The sequence below is a fragment of the Cebus imitator genome, unplaced genomic scaffold, assembly GCF_001604975.1.
Source record: "Cebus imitator isolate Cc_AM_T3 unplaced genomic scaffold, Cebus_imitator-1.0 Scaffold86, whole genome shotgun sequence".
NCBI lineage: Eukaryota > Metazoa > Chordata > Mammalia > Primates > Cebidae > Cebus > Cebus imitator.
In genome coordinates this window covers 5,222,688-5,240,138 of record NW_016107401.1, presented here as the reverse complement: position 1 = coordinate 5,240,138, position 17,451 = coordinate 5,222,688, and the positions used below count along the sequence as shown (strand labels likewise).

The 17,451-nt window shown below is 34.7% G+C and overlaps 1 protein-coding gene across 7 annotated transcripts in view; it reads right to left on the bottom strand.

Annotated features, from left to right (window-relative positions):
- The window catches only part of TENM2 (teneurin transmembrane protein 2), a 1,289,478-nt gene that overhangs the window by 881,266 nt on the left and 390,761 nt on the right, over nt 1–17,451 (bottom strand). For all 7 annotated transcript variants that reach the window (XM_037740622.1, XM_037740620.1, XM_037740624.1 and 4 more), the window contains exon 4: nt 4,428–4,703. In XM_037740622.1, coding sequence (XP_037596550.1) covers nt 4,428–4,703 — 276 coding nt within the window. The remainder of the gene's footprint in view (nt 1–4,427; nt 4,704–17,451) is intronic.

Genomic DNA, 17,451 nt, shown 5'->3' with positions numbered 1-17,451 from the left:
TTTAGGTTCCATGGAAATTGGCTTTATAAAATGTGGCTAGAAAAGAAATTATCCAGTATCAACATCAAGCATAGTCAAATATGAATGTATGCTTTCTGTAGCTACCTCTTTTACTATTCTTACCACTGACTTTTCCCTTTCCTTAAGAGCAAAATTATGGGCCCTTGGCTAGGTCTGGAGCTCATAGTAAGATTTTATGTCTGTTACAGGCACTCTCTGTGATTTTACATGAGGGATTAGGGAGAAGAAAGGAATAGAGTGGGTTATAAAACACAAAGTTAATTTGAGCAGGAAAGAGTAATAGGCTGGGAGAGGAAATAGAAACTCACTAGCATGTTTTGTTTGTGTTTACTTAGGCAGCCCGCTGTAATGCTAGATTTACCGAGAAGCCACTTTCTGGAAAGAAAGGAGAAAAATTTAAGAAACTCACCTTAAATTACAAATGAACACAACTTGGTTGGCAGTAACAATCTAAAGTCATTGTCCCTGGTGCTAAGGAAAATCCTCCCTTCCCTCAGGCTTCATTCCTCATGTCTCAGTTAACAAGCAGTGAGTACCTGGGTGTGTTCGAACTCTGCCGAGGAGACAGATACACTACGGACCTTTTGCCAAAAGGACTCAATCTAATAGAATCTGTGTACCACAAATACACTTTACATAAATCCATTACATGCCCAGAGCCAGCTTGTTTTATAAATGCATTTTGTGAAATGCAATGGAATTAACCCAACATTTATATTTCAACCTCAGAGTACATTATGAGGATTGTAAATTTCCCAATTGACAACAGATGAAAATGAGCATTGTACTTATTTACTTTGGGCGGACATGGAGAGGGGAGGGGAAGAATAATTTTTTAAAGCTTTAACCAATGCTGGATTTCATTTGCTGTCATTTCTGGCTTCTTATTTCATGCCAACTTTATTCTCTTTGTTTTTTTTTTTTTTTTTTTTTTCTGGATTTCCAATGAAATAACTGAAACTAGAATTCTGCTGAAAGAAAAAAAAAACAAAAACTCAAGGATATTTTTAAGTCCCAAGGTGAAGAAACTGCCTAAGGGAGTCAAGAGAACAGAGACCAGATTTTTACAGTGTGCGCTACTTTGCATCTTTAAGGAGGCAATTAGTTTTTCTTGTGTATTAGTGATTGCCCCATTTTCTCCATAACTCAGATAACATAAAGAGCCCCAGAGAGGACATCTTTTAAGTGGGACATTTATTACTGAACAAAAGTATGGATTCTAATTTAAAGTCACTAGGAAAGCCCTTTCTCTGGATGTCGTCAAATTTCACAGCAGCAAGAACTTGGGGGGAGTACTCTCTGCTCTCACTGCCATTTCTAGCCAAATCATCATGACTTCAAGGTAGGATTAGAGAACCTGAAAAAATAACGTGGACGTGAGAGTTTTATCTATTTGAAGCAACCCAATCCAAGCCAGCACAATGTTAAAATAGTGGCTATAAAGTGAGTATAGGATGCAGCATTCTGGTGTCTATATCACCAAAAAAAAAAAAAGAAAAAAGAAAGAAAGAAAGATAGGAAGACAGGTTCATCTGTGCGATGGGACTGTCTGTCAAGTTTATCTAATGGGTCATTTTTTTCATAGCAGCACGTAGGAAGCATAATGAGCACTGATCTAGGAAGAACTGTTGGTAAAGTCAGAGATTTTACTACACGACTTTGCAGACTGGATACACACTTCATATTGCCAGAAAGGAAGTTCATTCCTGAGGTCTGTCTTCACATGCTAACTATGCTTAGCAAATTCACAATTGGAATATTTTAGGGGAGATTTTTAAATAAACACGGTGAAAAATCCATGTATCCCCAAATCCCTCCATGAAATGAAATTAAAACATGTAGAAACACACAGGAAAGATTCATTTTTTTGACCACGTATCTTTAAAACGTAAAATTAAATTGAAACGCTTCTTTCTCAAAGTATAGATTCCTGTTACTTCCTCTTCAAGAAAGGCATACCTAAAAGGTTATTGATTTGGTTCTGAAGGACACAGTGTTTATTATGGAGGAAGCCATCTCTGGGTACAAGTGTGAGAAATTAATGATGGCTTTGTAAGTGTCCATGCTGTGGTGTGGAACCAGTGGGGCAACTGTCAATCTATATGATAATACATTCCCAAACTTCATAAAATCAGTGATGTGAAAAAGCATTGATTTCTTTGTGAGCTAAACAGAATTCGCCAGCAAGAGCAAGAAGTTTACTGAAGTTAACACCTCTGCCTGCAGAGTTGCTCACACCTCATTTTTTATTCGCTTAAAGAGTTTATGATGTGATGTGTAAAATTTCTTATTTTTATTTCTGGCCAAGAATGAGAACAGAAGATGCATTATATATCTCTTTTGAATATGTAAAATATTGAAAAAAAATTTTTAAAAGAAAAAGAAAGACATTCTACCTGTATATTTGAAAATAACCATCTCTCACCTAGCTTGAACTCTGGCTTCAATATCTCCTTCGTGCTTTGGCAACCATACTCACATACAGAGTTCCTTAGTGCCTCTAAGTACATTTCTCTTGATGTAATTCTGACTGCATTCCAACTAGCACTACAGGAAAGAATCGGAACACTGTATCTAAGGGTTTATTTCTTTTCAGTATACAGGGATATATATAGACTCGCAGAAAGTAAAAATTATTCAAATATGATATTTTGAATAATATTGAAAAAATAAAACTATTCTTGGTCAATCAAACACATGATTAATTACACATTTTTTTCATCCATAACTCTTCTAGGTAAATTCAAGTCAATCATTTTTTGTGCCCTCGCCTTCACCGAAAACACCTCCTTATTAGATGAGTTTTTAAGATGCATATAATCTAAATGGGAGAAGATACAGGTCTATAAATGTGTATAAATAATTCTGTATAGATGGTTCCCTCTATAGATTTGAGAATATCAACCATGAGGGACTAGCTAAAACACCTTGTTTAAAATGTGCCATAAATTCTTGGATTACAAGTGATTTTATTTATTAGGCAATCAAACTGCCTTCGTTTAAATAGTATCTGACACACATACTGAAGTTGAAAAAGGACATCAGTAAATGGATTCAATGTACGCTTTTATGGAAACTTCTAAAAGTAATTTCCTATCAAATAAGCACCTCAGAGTGGCGAATGTGCCAAGTATCAGAATTTTGTTAAAATTCAAAAGGAGTCAAGTGCAGATTTTTCCTTGAGAGTACACCTTGATTAGCTACATGAATGGAGGCATAAGTAAGACACATCCCCTTGTCCCCAATGTAGAATAAATTATTTCAAAATTAAACATAAATTTAAATGCAAAAAAGTGACATCTTTTTGAGTATGTGCGACTTACCCAGGAAATGATGTATTTTCAACACAGTTTTGAGATTAAATGATATTTAGCTATGCTTTTGCATTCACAACAAGCTGTCCGCCTGCAAATTTCCTTTTTCTTTTTTAAATGAAAGGAAATATTTAAAGCTGCTCTGGCAGAAGTTTATAATATTTTATATAAACATTCTTAACTGATCTATTTGTAAACATTTTAATGGTAATGGTAATTCTTTTAGCAAACATGCAATCTATTCATAGCAAACCACATAGCATTTGATGTTTTCTTCTTAAATCAGCTGTAACCTAATGCAATTTATCTTTTTAAAAAATGTTTTTGACTAAACACACTTTGGAATTGCTCAGAAACCCACAAATAAGCACCTTATCTCTTTAATGACTTGCTTAGGCTTCTCTATATTTACTGCTTAATGATCGGAAGGATTTAATTTTCAAAGTTTCATTAAAACCCACCTAGAAAGCTGATGGATAGGCAATAGTGATTTGTGACAGAAGATACGGGAAACCATTAACCTACATAGGTGCCAAGGGGAAAAGTAAACATGTAAGAGAATTCTTTTTTTGAAGACAAGTCTCTTCCTATTTGTCATTATTAAGCTCCAGAGCATCTGTTCCAAGTTTGATCTTCAATACGGATATGAGGCATTGCCGCCTGGAAATGAAAGTCTAAGATAAGGTGGGATTCTTAAGAGATCTTCATGAAAAAAATAACCCAGGTTGCCTTTACTGGGAAGGGGAAATCAATACAAAGACCTAGCAACTTGTGGAGAGAGGACATTTTCTAGGTATGGGTCATAGTTTATCAAGCTGCCTCTTTTGCAATGTAATTTACTTGCTAATAAGACCAACTGACTACACCTGAATGCTGTGTTATCATCAAAATGTGATTTTAAAATTCTCTTCTCATTCTTTTGTGCTGGAGGGTTGCTGGTTTATTTCCCCCCAGCTCACACTGGGCAGACAAGGTCAATTTCCAAGAAAATGAATGGCTCTATGACACCTCTTTATTAAAAAACAAAAACATCCCAAGCCTCACGTGGTATAGTGCACAGAACATTAAAAGGTATTTAAGAAGCGGGCCTACCGTTCTCATCATCTGATTTATTTTCGTTGTCAGAGTCAGTCAGAGTAAGGGCCGAGTTTTCACGACTGGACAGGCCGGAACTGCGCCTGGATTTTATCCCTCTCCCCCACAGTCTGATAGCGTGTTCTGGAGACATCCCTCCCTCGGTGTCGGAGTCAGCGTCAGACCCTGTGCTGAGGGAGTAGCCCTGGTGAAGGATCCCCATGTCGGAGCAGTAGCCGCTTCGGTGTGGGGAGGGCTCACAGATGCCCAGCTCTGCAAGGGTGAAGTTGGTTCCTAGGGCGACAGTGACAGAGAAGCTGATTAAAATGTGTGAGATGCCTTACAAAGTTAAAATGTATTCTTACAAAAAATCAGACACTTTTCCCATCTGACAAATATATCAGATTCACCATGGTGTACAGAAAGATCTTGGACAAGAGCATTCAGGACAGTGGGATACCTTTGAAAAACAAACAAAAGCAAGAAAGTCCATATCGATTATAGGATAGAATGCTCAGATTTTATTTCAGAGATTTTTAGGCATCTTGACACTATTGTCTAGGTAGCTCCATGTAGCTGAAAAAACCCTGAATATATTACAATAGTTAGTATACACCAAGTGTTTTCTTGTATGTCTTTTATTTTGTAACTTTTATTTTATAGTTTTTAAAGTTTTGCAACATTATGAAGATGATGGTATTATTGTAATCCTTTTGTAGATGAGGAAATGGGACCAGAGGATTTAAGGGATTTATCCAAGGTCATGCATCTTGATAGTAGCAATACCTGGATCTGATCCCTATGGAGGGCTCAGATTAAGGTTCATGTCATACAACCTTAACCCTCTAACATATATGAATGACAGCTAGAAGACTTGGGAGCCTGTCCTAACTTTCCACTGACAAACAGTCTCATTAATGGCAATTCTCTTAACTCCACGATCCCCAATTTTCTCATCTGTAAAATCTGAGCGATTGTGTGCCTCATGTGATAATATGTGCCTAACTGGTCCTTTTTAATAAAAACTGTCATGGGTTGCTTAAAGAGAAGGATATGTTCTGAGCAATGCATCCTTAGGTGATGTTTGCTCTGAGAACATCGGAGTGACTTACACAAACCTAGATGGTCTAGCCTATAACACACCTAGGCTTTGGGATATCCTACTGCTCCTAGGCTACAAACCTGCACAGCGTGTTACTGTACTGAATACTGTAGGCAAAGTCACACAATGGCAAGTATTTTTGTATTTAAACATAGAAAAGTTACAGTAAAAATACAGTATTATAATCCTACAAGACTGCTGTTGTATATGTGGTCCATCATTGGCAGAAATGAGGTTATGTTGGGTGTGTATATGTAATGTATTACTGAAATCAGCATCCTAGGGATGAAGAGCTAGTCTTTTTGTTTTTAAATGGTATCAAAGAATCTCTCTTTGCAAATATGATTTAAAGCCACAAGTAGGCATCACTTACGGAAAGTGAATGTGTGCACATGGGGACCTATAGGGATGAAATCATGATCTGACAGGAAGCAAAGCGAATAGGCATTTATTGAACATGCTATCATGTTCTGTAAACATGTGTGTTATTACGTATCAGAAAAGGTTCCAGATACTTCACAGGATTTATACCATTTAAATACCATCACAGCCCAGCATTTTAGGTGTTGATATCACCACTTTACAAAGAGAGGTTAAACACTGTATCCAAGGTCACACCTGGGCACACAGCAGATCCAGGGTTCACCTCTGTACCTGCAGACTCCTAGCCTGTGCTGTTTCTACAGTGTCAGCAGTCTCCAGCAAAAGCAAACATGGCAATATTTTTGCACAGTTTATTTATTTGTGTGCTTTACTATTCAGTTCCTTAAAACATATTTTAAGGTTTCAATGCAAAACAGATAGAATCATGTGGTCCACTCTACTTATTGATGTATAATGCTGATTTCTTTTGTCTTTAGCCAATTTATGACAATGAAAAAAATGCAGTGAAGAGGTGCACTTCTCTGCTTTTAGTCAAGAAAACCTCATAAATAACACTAAAGCCAGGAGTTTACCCACTCTCTCCATATTTATTACATTAAGGCCGTTCCTTATCATTCATCCCTCTAAACTCTTGATGTACCTTGACAGTCTATGGTAGTCTACATACACAATATCACTTTTTAGCTTTTATTTTACAAAGCACCAAACCACTGTTTAGTTCACATTAATGTAGTGGGACTTTAATTTGTAATAGACATATGTCTTTCTGAGTTTTTTTCTTGTCTTCACTGCACACTGAGCTTTCCCAGCCTAATTTGGTTGTGTAAATGGAATCAAGCCCAATTCTATATATAATTGTCTCTTCAGAGTGAAACTTATTTATTGGCGAGCTAACCCAAGTGCAGATTCCTGTCAGCATGGGGTGATTACCCACTACCTGTGCAGTTAAGAGGGAAGTCCTCTCTGCCCACAGCACAGTGTGCTAAGGGCTGCTGTTTACTCACTGGGTGCAGTATATCTTGCTGTCTGAAATTCTCTGTCTCATGTTTTCTGTTCCAGTTAGGTACTGTCGCATAATTATACATTAAAATATATATTTCAGTCTCAGTAGTCTATGAAAATGAAGTTACTGAATGTTTGTGTGTATATACATATAATTTTACAAGATCTTTCTACTGTTGCTCTTCTCATTCTTAAGTCATTAAAAAAGGTCATTTTATATTAATGTTCTTCCACCTTTATTTTTTCAAGATACTGTTGCAATAAATTATTTTTCCTATTTAATTGGAAATATTCATTCTTTTCAACACTGATTCCTTTTTTAAGTGGCCTTTTTCTAGGATCATTCATCCTAAAACAAAGAGAATCTCTTGTAAACAAACATGGGTCACTTTTCTTGTGCAAGAAAAGATCAAGTTCCTTCTGGACAGAGTCATAAAATACGTTGTTTCATTTTCCCTCAATAAATGAAAACCCAAACTAAAACACACATATTTTTATTCCACAAGTGGGAATTTGTAGCTATATAATCCCATTTAAAATGGAGTGGGTGTGTATTAAGACAACTTTTCAGATGGTTTTCCCACATCCCATTACCTAGAACTAGTTTCAAAGAGCTCCTAGTGTAAGAAGAAACAGCTGTGTGAAGACGGAGTCTCTGTGAAGAGCATGGCATGTGCTTTTTGCTGTGGGTTCCAGAGGTAACAGTGGACTGAGGCCATGGGATGACATGGAATACACACAGAGCCCCTTCTTTAGTTAAATTCACTTGAGATTAGAAATTGAAATCTTATTTTTATGATAAAACAAACGAGCTCTTCATGAATCAGGTAAGATTTGAATATATTTAAAAGTAACCACAGATGTTAGAAAAGAAAAAGTGCTCTTCAAGAGTTTCAACTGCAAGCTTATATCTACCGAGCCACGAAGGAGCAGCATTGTAAAGAAAATTGGAAGCTCTGTACTGAATTTCCCAGGAAAAGGTAAATGAGTCAGTAAGTTCACATTGGCTTATAGAAAGGAAGATTTTCATCTAAAATCAATATTGATTTTTAAAAAAATTATCTTTTCATCTTCACCTTCCAATAAGACCATTCCTTGCCAATGCCACCATTTCCCCTCAATTTCTAGTTTGATATATTTGTAACCTCCACTAACTCAAAGACTAGGAATTTCATTGTAAGTACTAATACCTGGGACAGTTTCTGGACCAAGCTTTTCCCAGGCATGCTTGCTTAACATATGAAGCTGGTGAGCCATATACTCAGGAGAAAGAAAAAACAAATGGGTCTATCCAGTTATTAAATCATTCAACAAATATTTATTGTGGTGCTGTGCTAGGCATCAGGGATATAACAGTGTGCATTATAAAAATATAGTCCATGACATTTACAGTCTAATCGGGGAAAAAGGCATTAATCAAAGAATCACAAAAACAAAGTGCAATGCATACAGTGATAAATATTACATAGGAAAAGAACAGGGAGCCATGGAAGGTCACCTAGTGGTCCAAGCCTCATGCCTTCACAGCCTGCTCACCAGCTGTTCATCTGGTGTGGGGTAAGCTCTTCAAAGGACTGGGAGTTGACTCCATTGAGAAGCTATCACACATACCCACTTCAGTTTGCTCATACCATACCCAGTTTTCCCAAACATTCCTCTGTATGGATCAAATTCCAACAATTGTTTTCCACGTATTTTATCTTACGTCCTGCATTCTATACACACTTCTCAGAATGTAAATTAGTGTGGAAGCATTTTTAATGCTAGCTCAACTTACTGTTTTGCACTTAAACTTTTGCTCATTGATGAAAGACTGATTTTGCCTTAATTCATCTTGCATAATTAATGTCTTTAGTAAGCTCCACGTCAGCTTTAAATGGAAGACAGAAACTATTCATTGTGTGATTCTCCAAGCTAAGATTTCTAGTGGAAAGCCGTGAACCCTTCATTTCTTCTTTATTATTTTTCAGAAAGTTGACAAGGAGACACAATATATCAGTATTCATGGAATACATATTTATTATTTATCCTCTATCTGACTCCAGCCTCCTGATATCACTGATTAAAGTGCATATAGATAATGTGGCAATGCATTTTATTTCAGGTATGTGCTCCATGCCTGTTGCCAATAACTAACCCAGTGTGGCCCCATGGTACATTATTGAGGCCAGAGTCAATATTTTTATAGATAAATGATTACACACAATCTATAATATTTACATAAAGCAATTTTACTGTAATTTAAGGTTGGAAAATAATGTTAATGTCTGAAAACTGTTCAGTGATCAAAAGAGGGGAACACAAGTCTGAAAACAATTCTCTTGATAAATATCTTTAATGTTAAATTGCCTTTTCTTGATCATAACTTCTGTATAATCCAGATCTTTGCCACACCTTTTTTAAAGAGAAATTTTGCAACAGAAATCATGAGTCATCCTTTGACCCACTGATTCTATTCAGGATGCTATTCTAAGGAGAGATATGCCCTTGCATTATGATCATGGCTTTATTTTCTAAGTTTTTACCAACTTTGAAATAACCTTTAACTAGGAAAAGCACATATGTAGTTAAGTCAGAATTATCATGTCATGGTAATACCAGGATATACAAATAGCACTGAAAATGCCAGCATTGGAACAGATTTTCTACTATGAGGGCAAGAAGATAAAAGTTAACCGTGGTAAAGAGAGAGTGGAATACAGAAAACTTTCATTATCTGCATGTTTATTATGCAAGTACCCTGAATTTAAGAGAAGAAATTTTATATAAAGAAGTAAAAGTTGTAATAACATAAAAATAGTCATGAATGACCACTTACAAAATTCATCCCCAAGCATTCCTGCCCACTTTCTCCTGGTATCTCTTCTCATATCAACTACCATGTCAATGTCTAAGTAATTAATTACTTGCTGATAGCAAAAAGTAATATGGTGCCAATCCATAATTAGATTGTAAAGCTTGGGACGTTGCAGATTTTCTTGAAGTCAAGAAAAATTATCCAAAAAATTGGTTCATAAAAAAGATCACAGAATAACCAAAATCTAACAGAATTAAATCAGTTAAGAGAAAATAGAAATGGTGTGGTCATCATGATGGGAACTTCAAAATCTGATCTGACAGACTTCTGGTTCTGGACCAAGATTTAGTGTTCCCCTTCTCTACTTTTCGCACTTAAGTACAGCTAAAAACCCTGGACATTACACACAAAAGCCACATAAAGCAGTTTCTGAAAAGGGAAGAGAAGAAGGTAGATTTAACAGGGTCCTGGAGCCTGGGGGCGATTCCCTGGGTTTATTTTTGCCTAATGTGTTCCAAACCTGGTGCTAGAGAAACTTGCAAATTGGAAATGCCAGCAGACAAAGCAAGGCCAAAGTACAGCCTGTTGTAGCAAGGAGCCCCATCCCTACACTTCTACAAACATACAAGGATAAAATTTTAAAAGACCAAGTGGTGTCCGTGGAGACCAGGCATGTGGATTCTGGACTTTTATCCTCAGCCCTCCCTCTCCTTGCTGGGGGCAGAGAAGGCTAAATGTTAAATCAAATTTCACCGCCATGATCAGAAGAGGACTTGGGAATGGTAAGGAGGTAACTCTCTCCCTCTCAACCAGACTGGCATCTGTAGAGGCCTGGGGTGGGCTGGAGTGGTTCTAAAACCCAACTCTGTTTGGCAGCAATGAAGCAATGCTCTTTCACTGCACCATCTTTCTCAGCTTGTCAAAGTAAACGCAGTGGACCTTTACATCCACCTGTCAGTCACTACAGAGTCTCCCACTACTCCCATTGGCTCAGCGTCAGAAGAGGCTTCCTATAACGGAAGATTTAAATACAATCCATGGTTTCATAATGTTAATATTTCAGTTGGCCAGGATATAGTAAAAAAATCATTGGTCATACCACGTACCAAGAAAATCTCAACTTGAATGAGCAATGATAATTATTTCAATAAAAGGTTAACGAGAAGCCCTTAGGAAAATTAATGAACTCATCAAATGTTTTTTGGAAAAAACGACTCTCTACCATCCTGCTGCAAAATGCAAGGCTAAAGGGAAGGATATAATGCGGTACAATCAGACAATTTTCCTGTAAACTGAATACATATGCCCCACCCCAAAACTGTTATTCTTTATCATGCTGAAAAAATATGTATCAGTCACATAGTGAATAACATTAAATATAAACTGAACGATGTAAAATATGCATAGTTCTAACCGTAAATAAAATTAAATATAAACTCGAAGTTTTGATAATCATTTTTAGTTTTTCAAGATACAATTGCAATAAATTATTTTTCCTGTTTAATTGGAAATGTTCATTCTTTTGAACACTGATTCCTTTTTTAAGTGGCCTTTTTCTAGGATCATTCATCCTAAAACAAAGAGAATCTCTTGTAAACAAACATGGGTCACTTTTCTTGTGCAAATGTTAGAGTGCACATTTTAAAGTCAAGAATGAATATGGAGTCCAATTTTTTCTAACAGATATTTAAGAAAAAGATAGAAATTATAATGTTGTAGGACTTTTTATCAAAGAAATTGAAGTAATTTGACATGATGCCTTAAGCTTTTGCCTCACAGAATGTTATCAAGAAAAATGTGGCAGTTAGAAGTGATAAAATATAATTTTATTTCTGTTGGACAAATCAAAATGAAATACCAAACTGTTATCTCACATTTAGTTTAAATATGTTATATTTAAATGTTGAACAATTGTAGATATGTATGAACCATACAAAATAATCAGTTTAAAACCATTACCAACATTATCTAAAATATTATTTTTATACAAATATAAAAACCTACATATTTAGGTATGCAATATTTTTGGAAGCCACCGAAGGAACTATTTATGAATACTAATGTTTTATGCTTTTATATCCTAAAAGTCTTCACACTAACTCTCTTTTAATGCCCTTTTAAAGTTCATCTGTTTTTACATATTTAGATATTTTCCAAATGTTGATAAAACTGTTCACCCAAAATCCTCTGGTTTAAAACAACAGGGTAAGTGCACATGCATTATTATTCATAAAAGTTTAAGTCAAATATTTATATTTCAAAGATGTACTTTAAGAATTACATCTTTAATGTACAACACCTAAGACATTGATACTCTGATGTTCGTAAACTTTTAGAGTAATTATTTTAACCACATAAATGTCTTCTGATAAGTCCAAACATTTACAATTTGTAACTAGAATCATTCCAATGTTAATAAACACATTCCAAATCAAGGAAACACCAACAGGGCTAGTGAGGACAGGAGGGTTTCCAATATCCTAGGTTTTCCTGTAAGCTGTATAACTTTCAAAAAGAAAGGTGAAGGTGGCATTTTCCTCTGATGTGGTGGCATTTTCCTGTTCCAATCTGAACAAAGCCTGATTTGGAAAACCCCAAATCAGCCACAACAAAAGGTTCTGCTGAACAACTGGCAGTTCATAAATAAAAATAAAATGTCCAGGAGCTTGGCTGGTTTTGGAGACTGTTTTCTGCTGATGAAAATTCTAACAATATTGAAAATCAATTTCAGTATTAAAAGCCATACCAATCAGTTATCCTATTCGAGAACATTACAAACATGTACATCCACCTGACTATATGAGACTATGCCTCCCTAAATAATTTTTTTCATCGGAGAAAGAGAGGGAAAGAGAACAGTAGTGAGTAAGCTGCAAGGCTACTAGATTAGTTTACATTTACTGCAGGCTTCAAAGTGTGTCAAGCACTGTCCTAAATGCTTTTATATAGTTTTCCCTTTTAATTAAAAAAGCAGCCCTACAAATTAGTCACCAAGTAGCCTCACGTGAAGAAAACTAGGAGTTAGAATGTCTGTTTTAAAAATACTTGTTGACGAGATAGCCTTAGAATTAAATACTTCTGCTGACTTCATTCACTCATTTATAAAAGGGACATAAAATAGTACCAAACTTCCTAGGGTAGGGGAGGGCACTGAATGACATAAGGCAGACAAAAACGCTTAGAACGTTGCCAGCATCAGAATAACTACAAAACAAATGTAGCTATTATGATTATCATTAGTTTACAGAGGAATAAACTTGCTTTATTTCTTTATATAGAATTACTAATATTTTCTATTTTTTCGTGAATTGATTTAGAAAGTTCGAGAACAATAAAATTTCTAGGAACCTGCCCCTTTCATTTATGCTTTCAACTAGGTTAGCATAAATATAATAGGTTATCCATGTATTTTTGAGTCTTTTTAAATTTCTCCTAGATTTGTAGAATACTCTTTATTTTCATTCCTCATAATATTTATTTGTGCCTTCTTTTTTTTTTTTAACTGAATTGGTTTCAGCAGTAATAGTTTTTTCCTTCCAAAAAAAAACAAAATTTCTGTTTTTCTGACCCTACTATCTGTATATGTTTTTTAAGTTATTAATTTCTACCCTTATGAATACAAATTATTTCTTTCTTTGAGTTCATTCAATTGTTATTTTCTATACTTTTAAAATTTGATCCTTTATGTCTTTAATGTTTAGCCATTCTTCTTTATTACTATAAGCATTTTAGGCTATACATTTTATACATTGCCACTAATTTGCTGTTGGCTTGTCCTATCTATAATTGTAAGATATATACTGAAATTTCTTACTGTATATAAGAAATATAGATGGGTGTTTCTCACGACTGTTTTACCAATGTCTGCTCTATGTCTATTTAAGGTAATTTTATAAGTGCATATTATAAGTTTAGCATTATAGCTTTCTGATGGATTGAACATTTTATCATCAATATATGGTGTCCCTAATAAACACTTTTGAGGTAATATATGCTTTCTAATATTAACTGTGTTTTACAGGGAATTTGCCCATTTAAATTGTCAAACATTTATGACATTATTTTTGAATATGTATAAGATCTATAACAATATTCTTTCTTTCATATTTGATATGAGGCATCCTTACATTGTTTTCATTTTTAATAGATCATTCTTACTGGAGTTTTATTTCATCAATTTTCAAACAGCTGTTGTTTTTCATTTATTGTATTATTTATTTTCCATTTCCCTAATTTCTGCTCTTATCTTGCTTACTTATTTATTTCTACTTAATTTGAGTTTTGTTTTCTCATCTGTCACTAGATTCTTGGGGTAGAAATGCAGACCACTGATTGGAAATCTTTTCTTTAATTCTTAAGTAAATATGCAAACCTATAATATTTTCCTCTTTATCTGTACTCCCCAAATTTGAACGTATCATGCGTACAAATCATTCATTTCCAAAATTTCTAAATTTCTCATCTACTTCTTTGACCAACAGGTTACTTAGAAGTGTGTAATTTTATTTCCAGATATCTGGGACTTGTCTGATTATTACTGATCTCTAAATTACCTACCTGGAGGACAGCAAACAAACTCACTGGGATTTCCATCTTGAAACTTATTGAGACTAATTTTATAACCCAGAATATAGAGTACATTACAGAATTTTCCCTTGAAAAATAATGTGATTCCAGAATTCTTTTGTGTAGTGTCCTATAAATGTCTACCAGGTCAAGGTGATTGACAATGTTTTTGAAATTCTCTATATCCTATATTTTTTGTCTAGATATTTTTTAAGTTATTGAGAAAAGAGTTAAATCTGTAGTTTTGTTATTTTCTCTTTCCTCCTTGATTTTTGTTAATTTTGCTTTGTCTCATATTCCCTCTCTTTCTCTTTGTAACTATGTTATTAGGCACATAGATTTTTATATCTCTAGAATAAATTGATCCTTTTATCAATTTCAAATGTTTGTCTTTTTCTCTTGTAATACTTGTGATTTTAAAGTCTACTTTGCCTCATATAAAGTAGTCAAGTCAGCTTTCTTATTTTTATTGTAAGCAGTAAACATGTTATTCAACTATTTCCATTTATTTACTGTTGACTACTCTGTTGTCTTTACATTTAACATATGCCTTTTTTAGACAGCATATAATTAGGTCTTATTATTTAAGTAATCTGACAATCTCTTTTAATTGGTATGACAGTCAATTTATATTTAATGTAATTATTGATATGGCTAGATTTAGGTTTATTATTTATGTTTTCCTGTTTGTGCTCTCTGTATTTCCCTCCCCCTGAATTTCTTTGCCTAATTTGTTGTGAATTAATAAATTTATTTTTTTTTTGAGACATTGTCTTGCTCTGTCACCCAGGCTGGAGTGCAACAGTGCGATCTCAGCTCACTGCAACCTCTGCCTCCCAGGTTCAAGTGATTCTTCTGCCTCAGCCTCCTGAGTAGTTGGGATTACAGGTGCAAGCCATCATGCTTGGCTAATTTTTGCATTTTTAGTAGAGATGGGGTTTCACCATGTTGGTCAGGCTGGTCTTGAATTCCTAACCTCCTGATCTGCCTGCCTCGGCCTTCCAAAGTAGTGGGATCACAGGTGTCAGCCACTGTGCCCAGACTAAATGATTTAAAATTTTCATTTAAATTTTGTCTAGGCTTTTTGTCTTCACATATTTTTTAGCAGTGATCTAGGGACTACAATATGTATGGTTGTTGTACTAGTCTATTTAGAGTGCTAATCTTACTTCATGTATTTTGTACCTCTAATTTCTGTAAATTCATGATTTCTTAATATAAAAAATGTTTTAGTCATTGCCTTTTATATATTTATTCACTTCCATATTCTATTCTTTTCATCAATTAAACTCAGTTGATCTTATGCTACCTTTTTCTTTCTCAATGCCTTTCTTGTATTTTAATCTCGCTTCTCTCTGTGCAAGCTGTTGCTAATTTCTTATGATTATTTTTCCAGTTGACTATGTATTTCTTTAATTGTGCTTGAACTCATACTCACTGTTATGTACTAAACTTTTCTTAATTTGAACAATTTGCATTTCATTATAAAATTGATATTGCTTTTCAATTGTTTAGTTTTCCTATTATACATAGTTAATAGTATGTATATGATAAATTCTAATGTTTTAAAACTTTAAAGGTCAGAATCAATTATTTATGGACTTGCTCACACTTCATTATGAACGTTTGTTTTCTTACACACTTAACTGTATTTAATTTTAGATATGTCAGTTTATTTTAATTTTCAAAAATCACAAAGGCCTAAACCAGGGTTCTTTTCGGCTAAAAAATTTGTATTTGATTCTACACAGGCCATGTGCATGTGGCAGTGTTAAACATATACCTGTTTTTAGGTTTCCTGGCTTACTACAGAAATCTCAGTTTCATGTCCTTGTTGCTCTAAGCCTCAGCTCATTTCTCAATTGCAGTTCTGGTAGCAGTGTTTGTTCGCAATGAAAACCTATTTGGTCTTACAATTCGATGCCCATATTTCTGACTTTTGCATATTTTTATTTCTGCTACTTCTTTTTTTTTTTTTTTAATCTGCCTGCATGGAGAGTTCTCTTACTCGATGTGAGGACTGTTTTGTTGCTGTGCTCTGATCAAGCTATATTTAATACTCCTGTTTCCATTTTCTCACCTGTAAAATGGGAGAATAATGGTACTTGCCTCTTGTGGTCACTTGCAATCAATATGTGTGTAGGTGTGTGTAACAAACACACGCACACCAATAAGTCAATACATATTAGCTATTATTATTCATTTTACTATATTATTTTACTATTTAATAAATATAAAACTACAAAATGATATGCAATGAAATAGGATTCTATTTTCAGTTTATTCTGCCACAATGGAAATAAAATGCACTTTCTAGTTAAGCTACATGTATTTAAATATATTTAATGTTTATTCCATTAAGTAATGCAATATCTTACTTTCCAATAAAAAAAAAACAATGTAGTAGAGATGCTATGAACATTACTGAAATTAACTGAAGGGCACATGACATTTGCATTTACAACACTCACCAAGGTGCCTATTTTCATCATGTGTGATGTTTGACTTTCCCATCACAGAAGAATTATTCTAGATCTCAAGAGTTAATTAACTCATCTACATTCTGACACCTAGTGAGATGGATGAATCCCAGTCTCTCAGCAGGTGAATATATGTCTAGCAGATACTTTGCCTCAGAAAGTAATCACACTGTATATTAGACCACAAATATTTGGTGGGAAATGTTAATGATACACTCTTGTTTGTAAAACAATTCTTTTAAATCAACTGCTTCATCACCAATTACTGTTAGGATGTAGATACTTGTCTATAACCATAATAAGCCTCCAGCCATTGAGCTTATAAAAAATGGCAAGACCATAGCTTCCTAGTGCCTGTTAGCATCCATTAAACAGGGAGAGGATAATTGAAACTGAGTCAAGAGTTTTCCTTTTCTTCCTTTCCCACCTTGCTTCCTGTGTTCCAAACACATGTCGTAGGTTACAAATACATGTAAAGCCTTAATTACACTTAGCATCTGGCAGCTGTTGACTTACAGAGAGTGGTTGAGTCACACACAGCCAAAGTCAAAAAGGAGTTCAAGAATAGAAGGCAGAGCTGGCTCAATAAGGTTAAAAAAAATTCTTATGTCATCACAGCTGAAATACTACACCATCAGCACTTGTTATATACATGGTGTGAGTGATGCTATAAGTAATCAGTTTCAGCAATGCCAGAGACTAATTCACCAC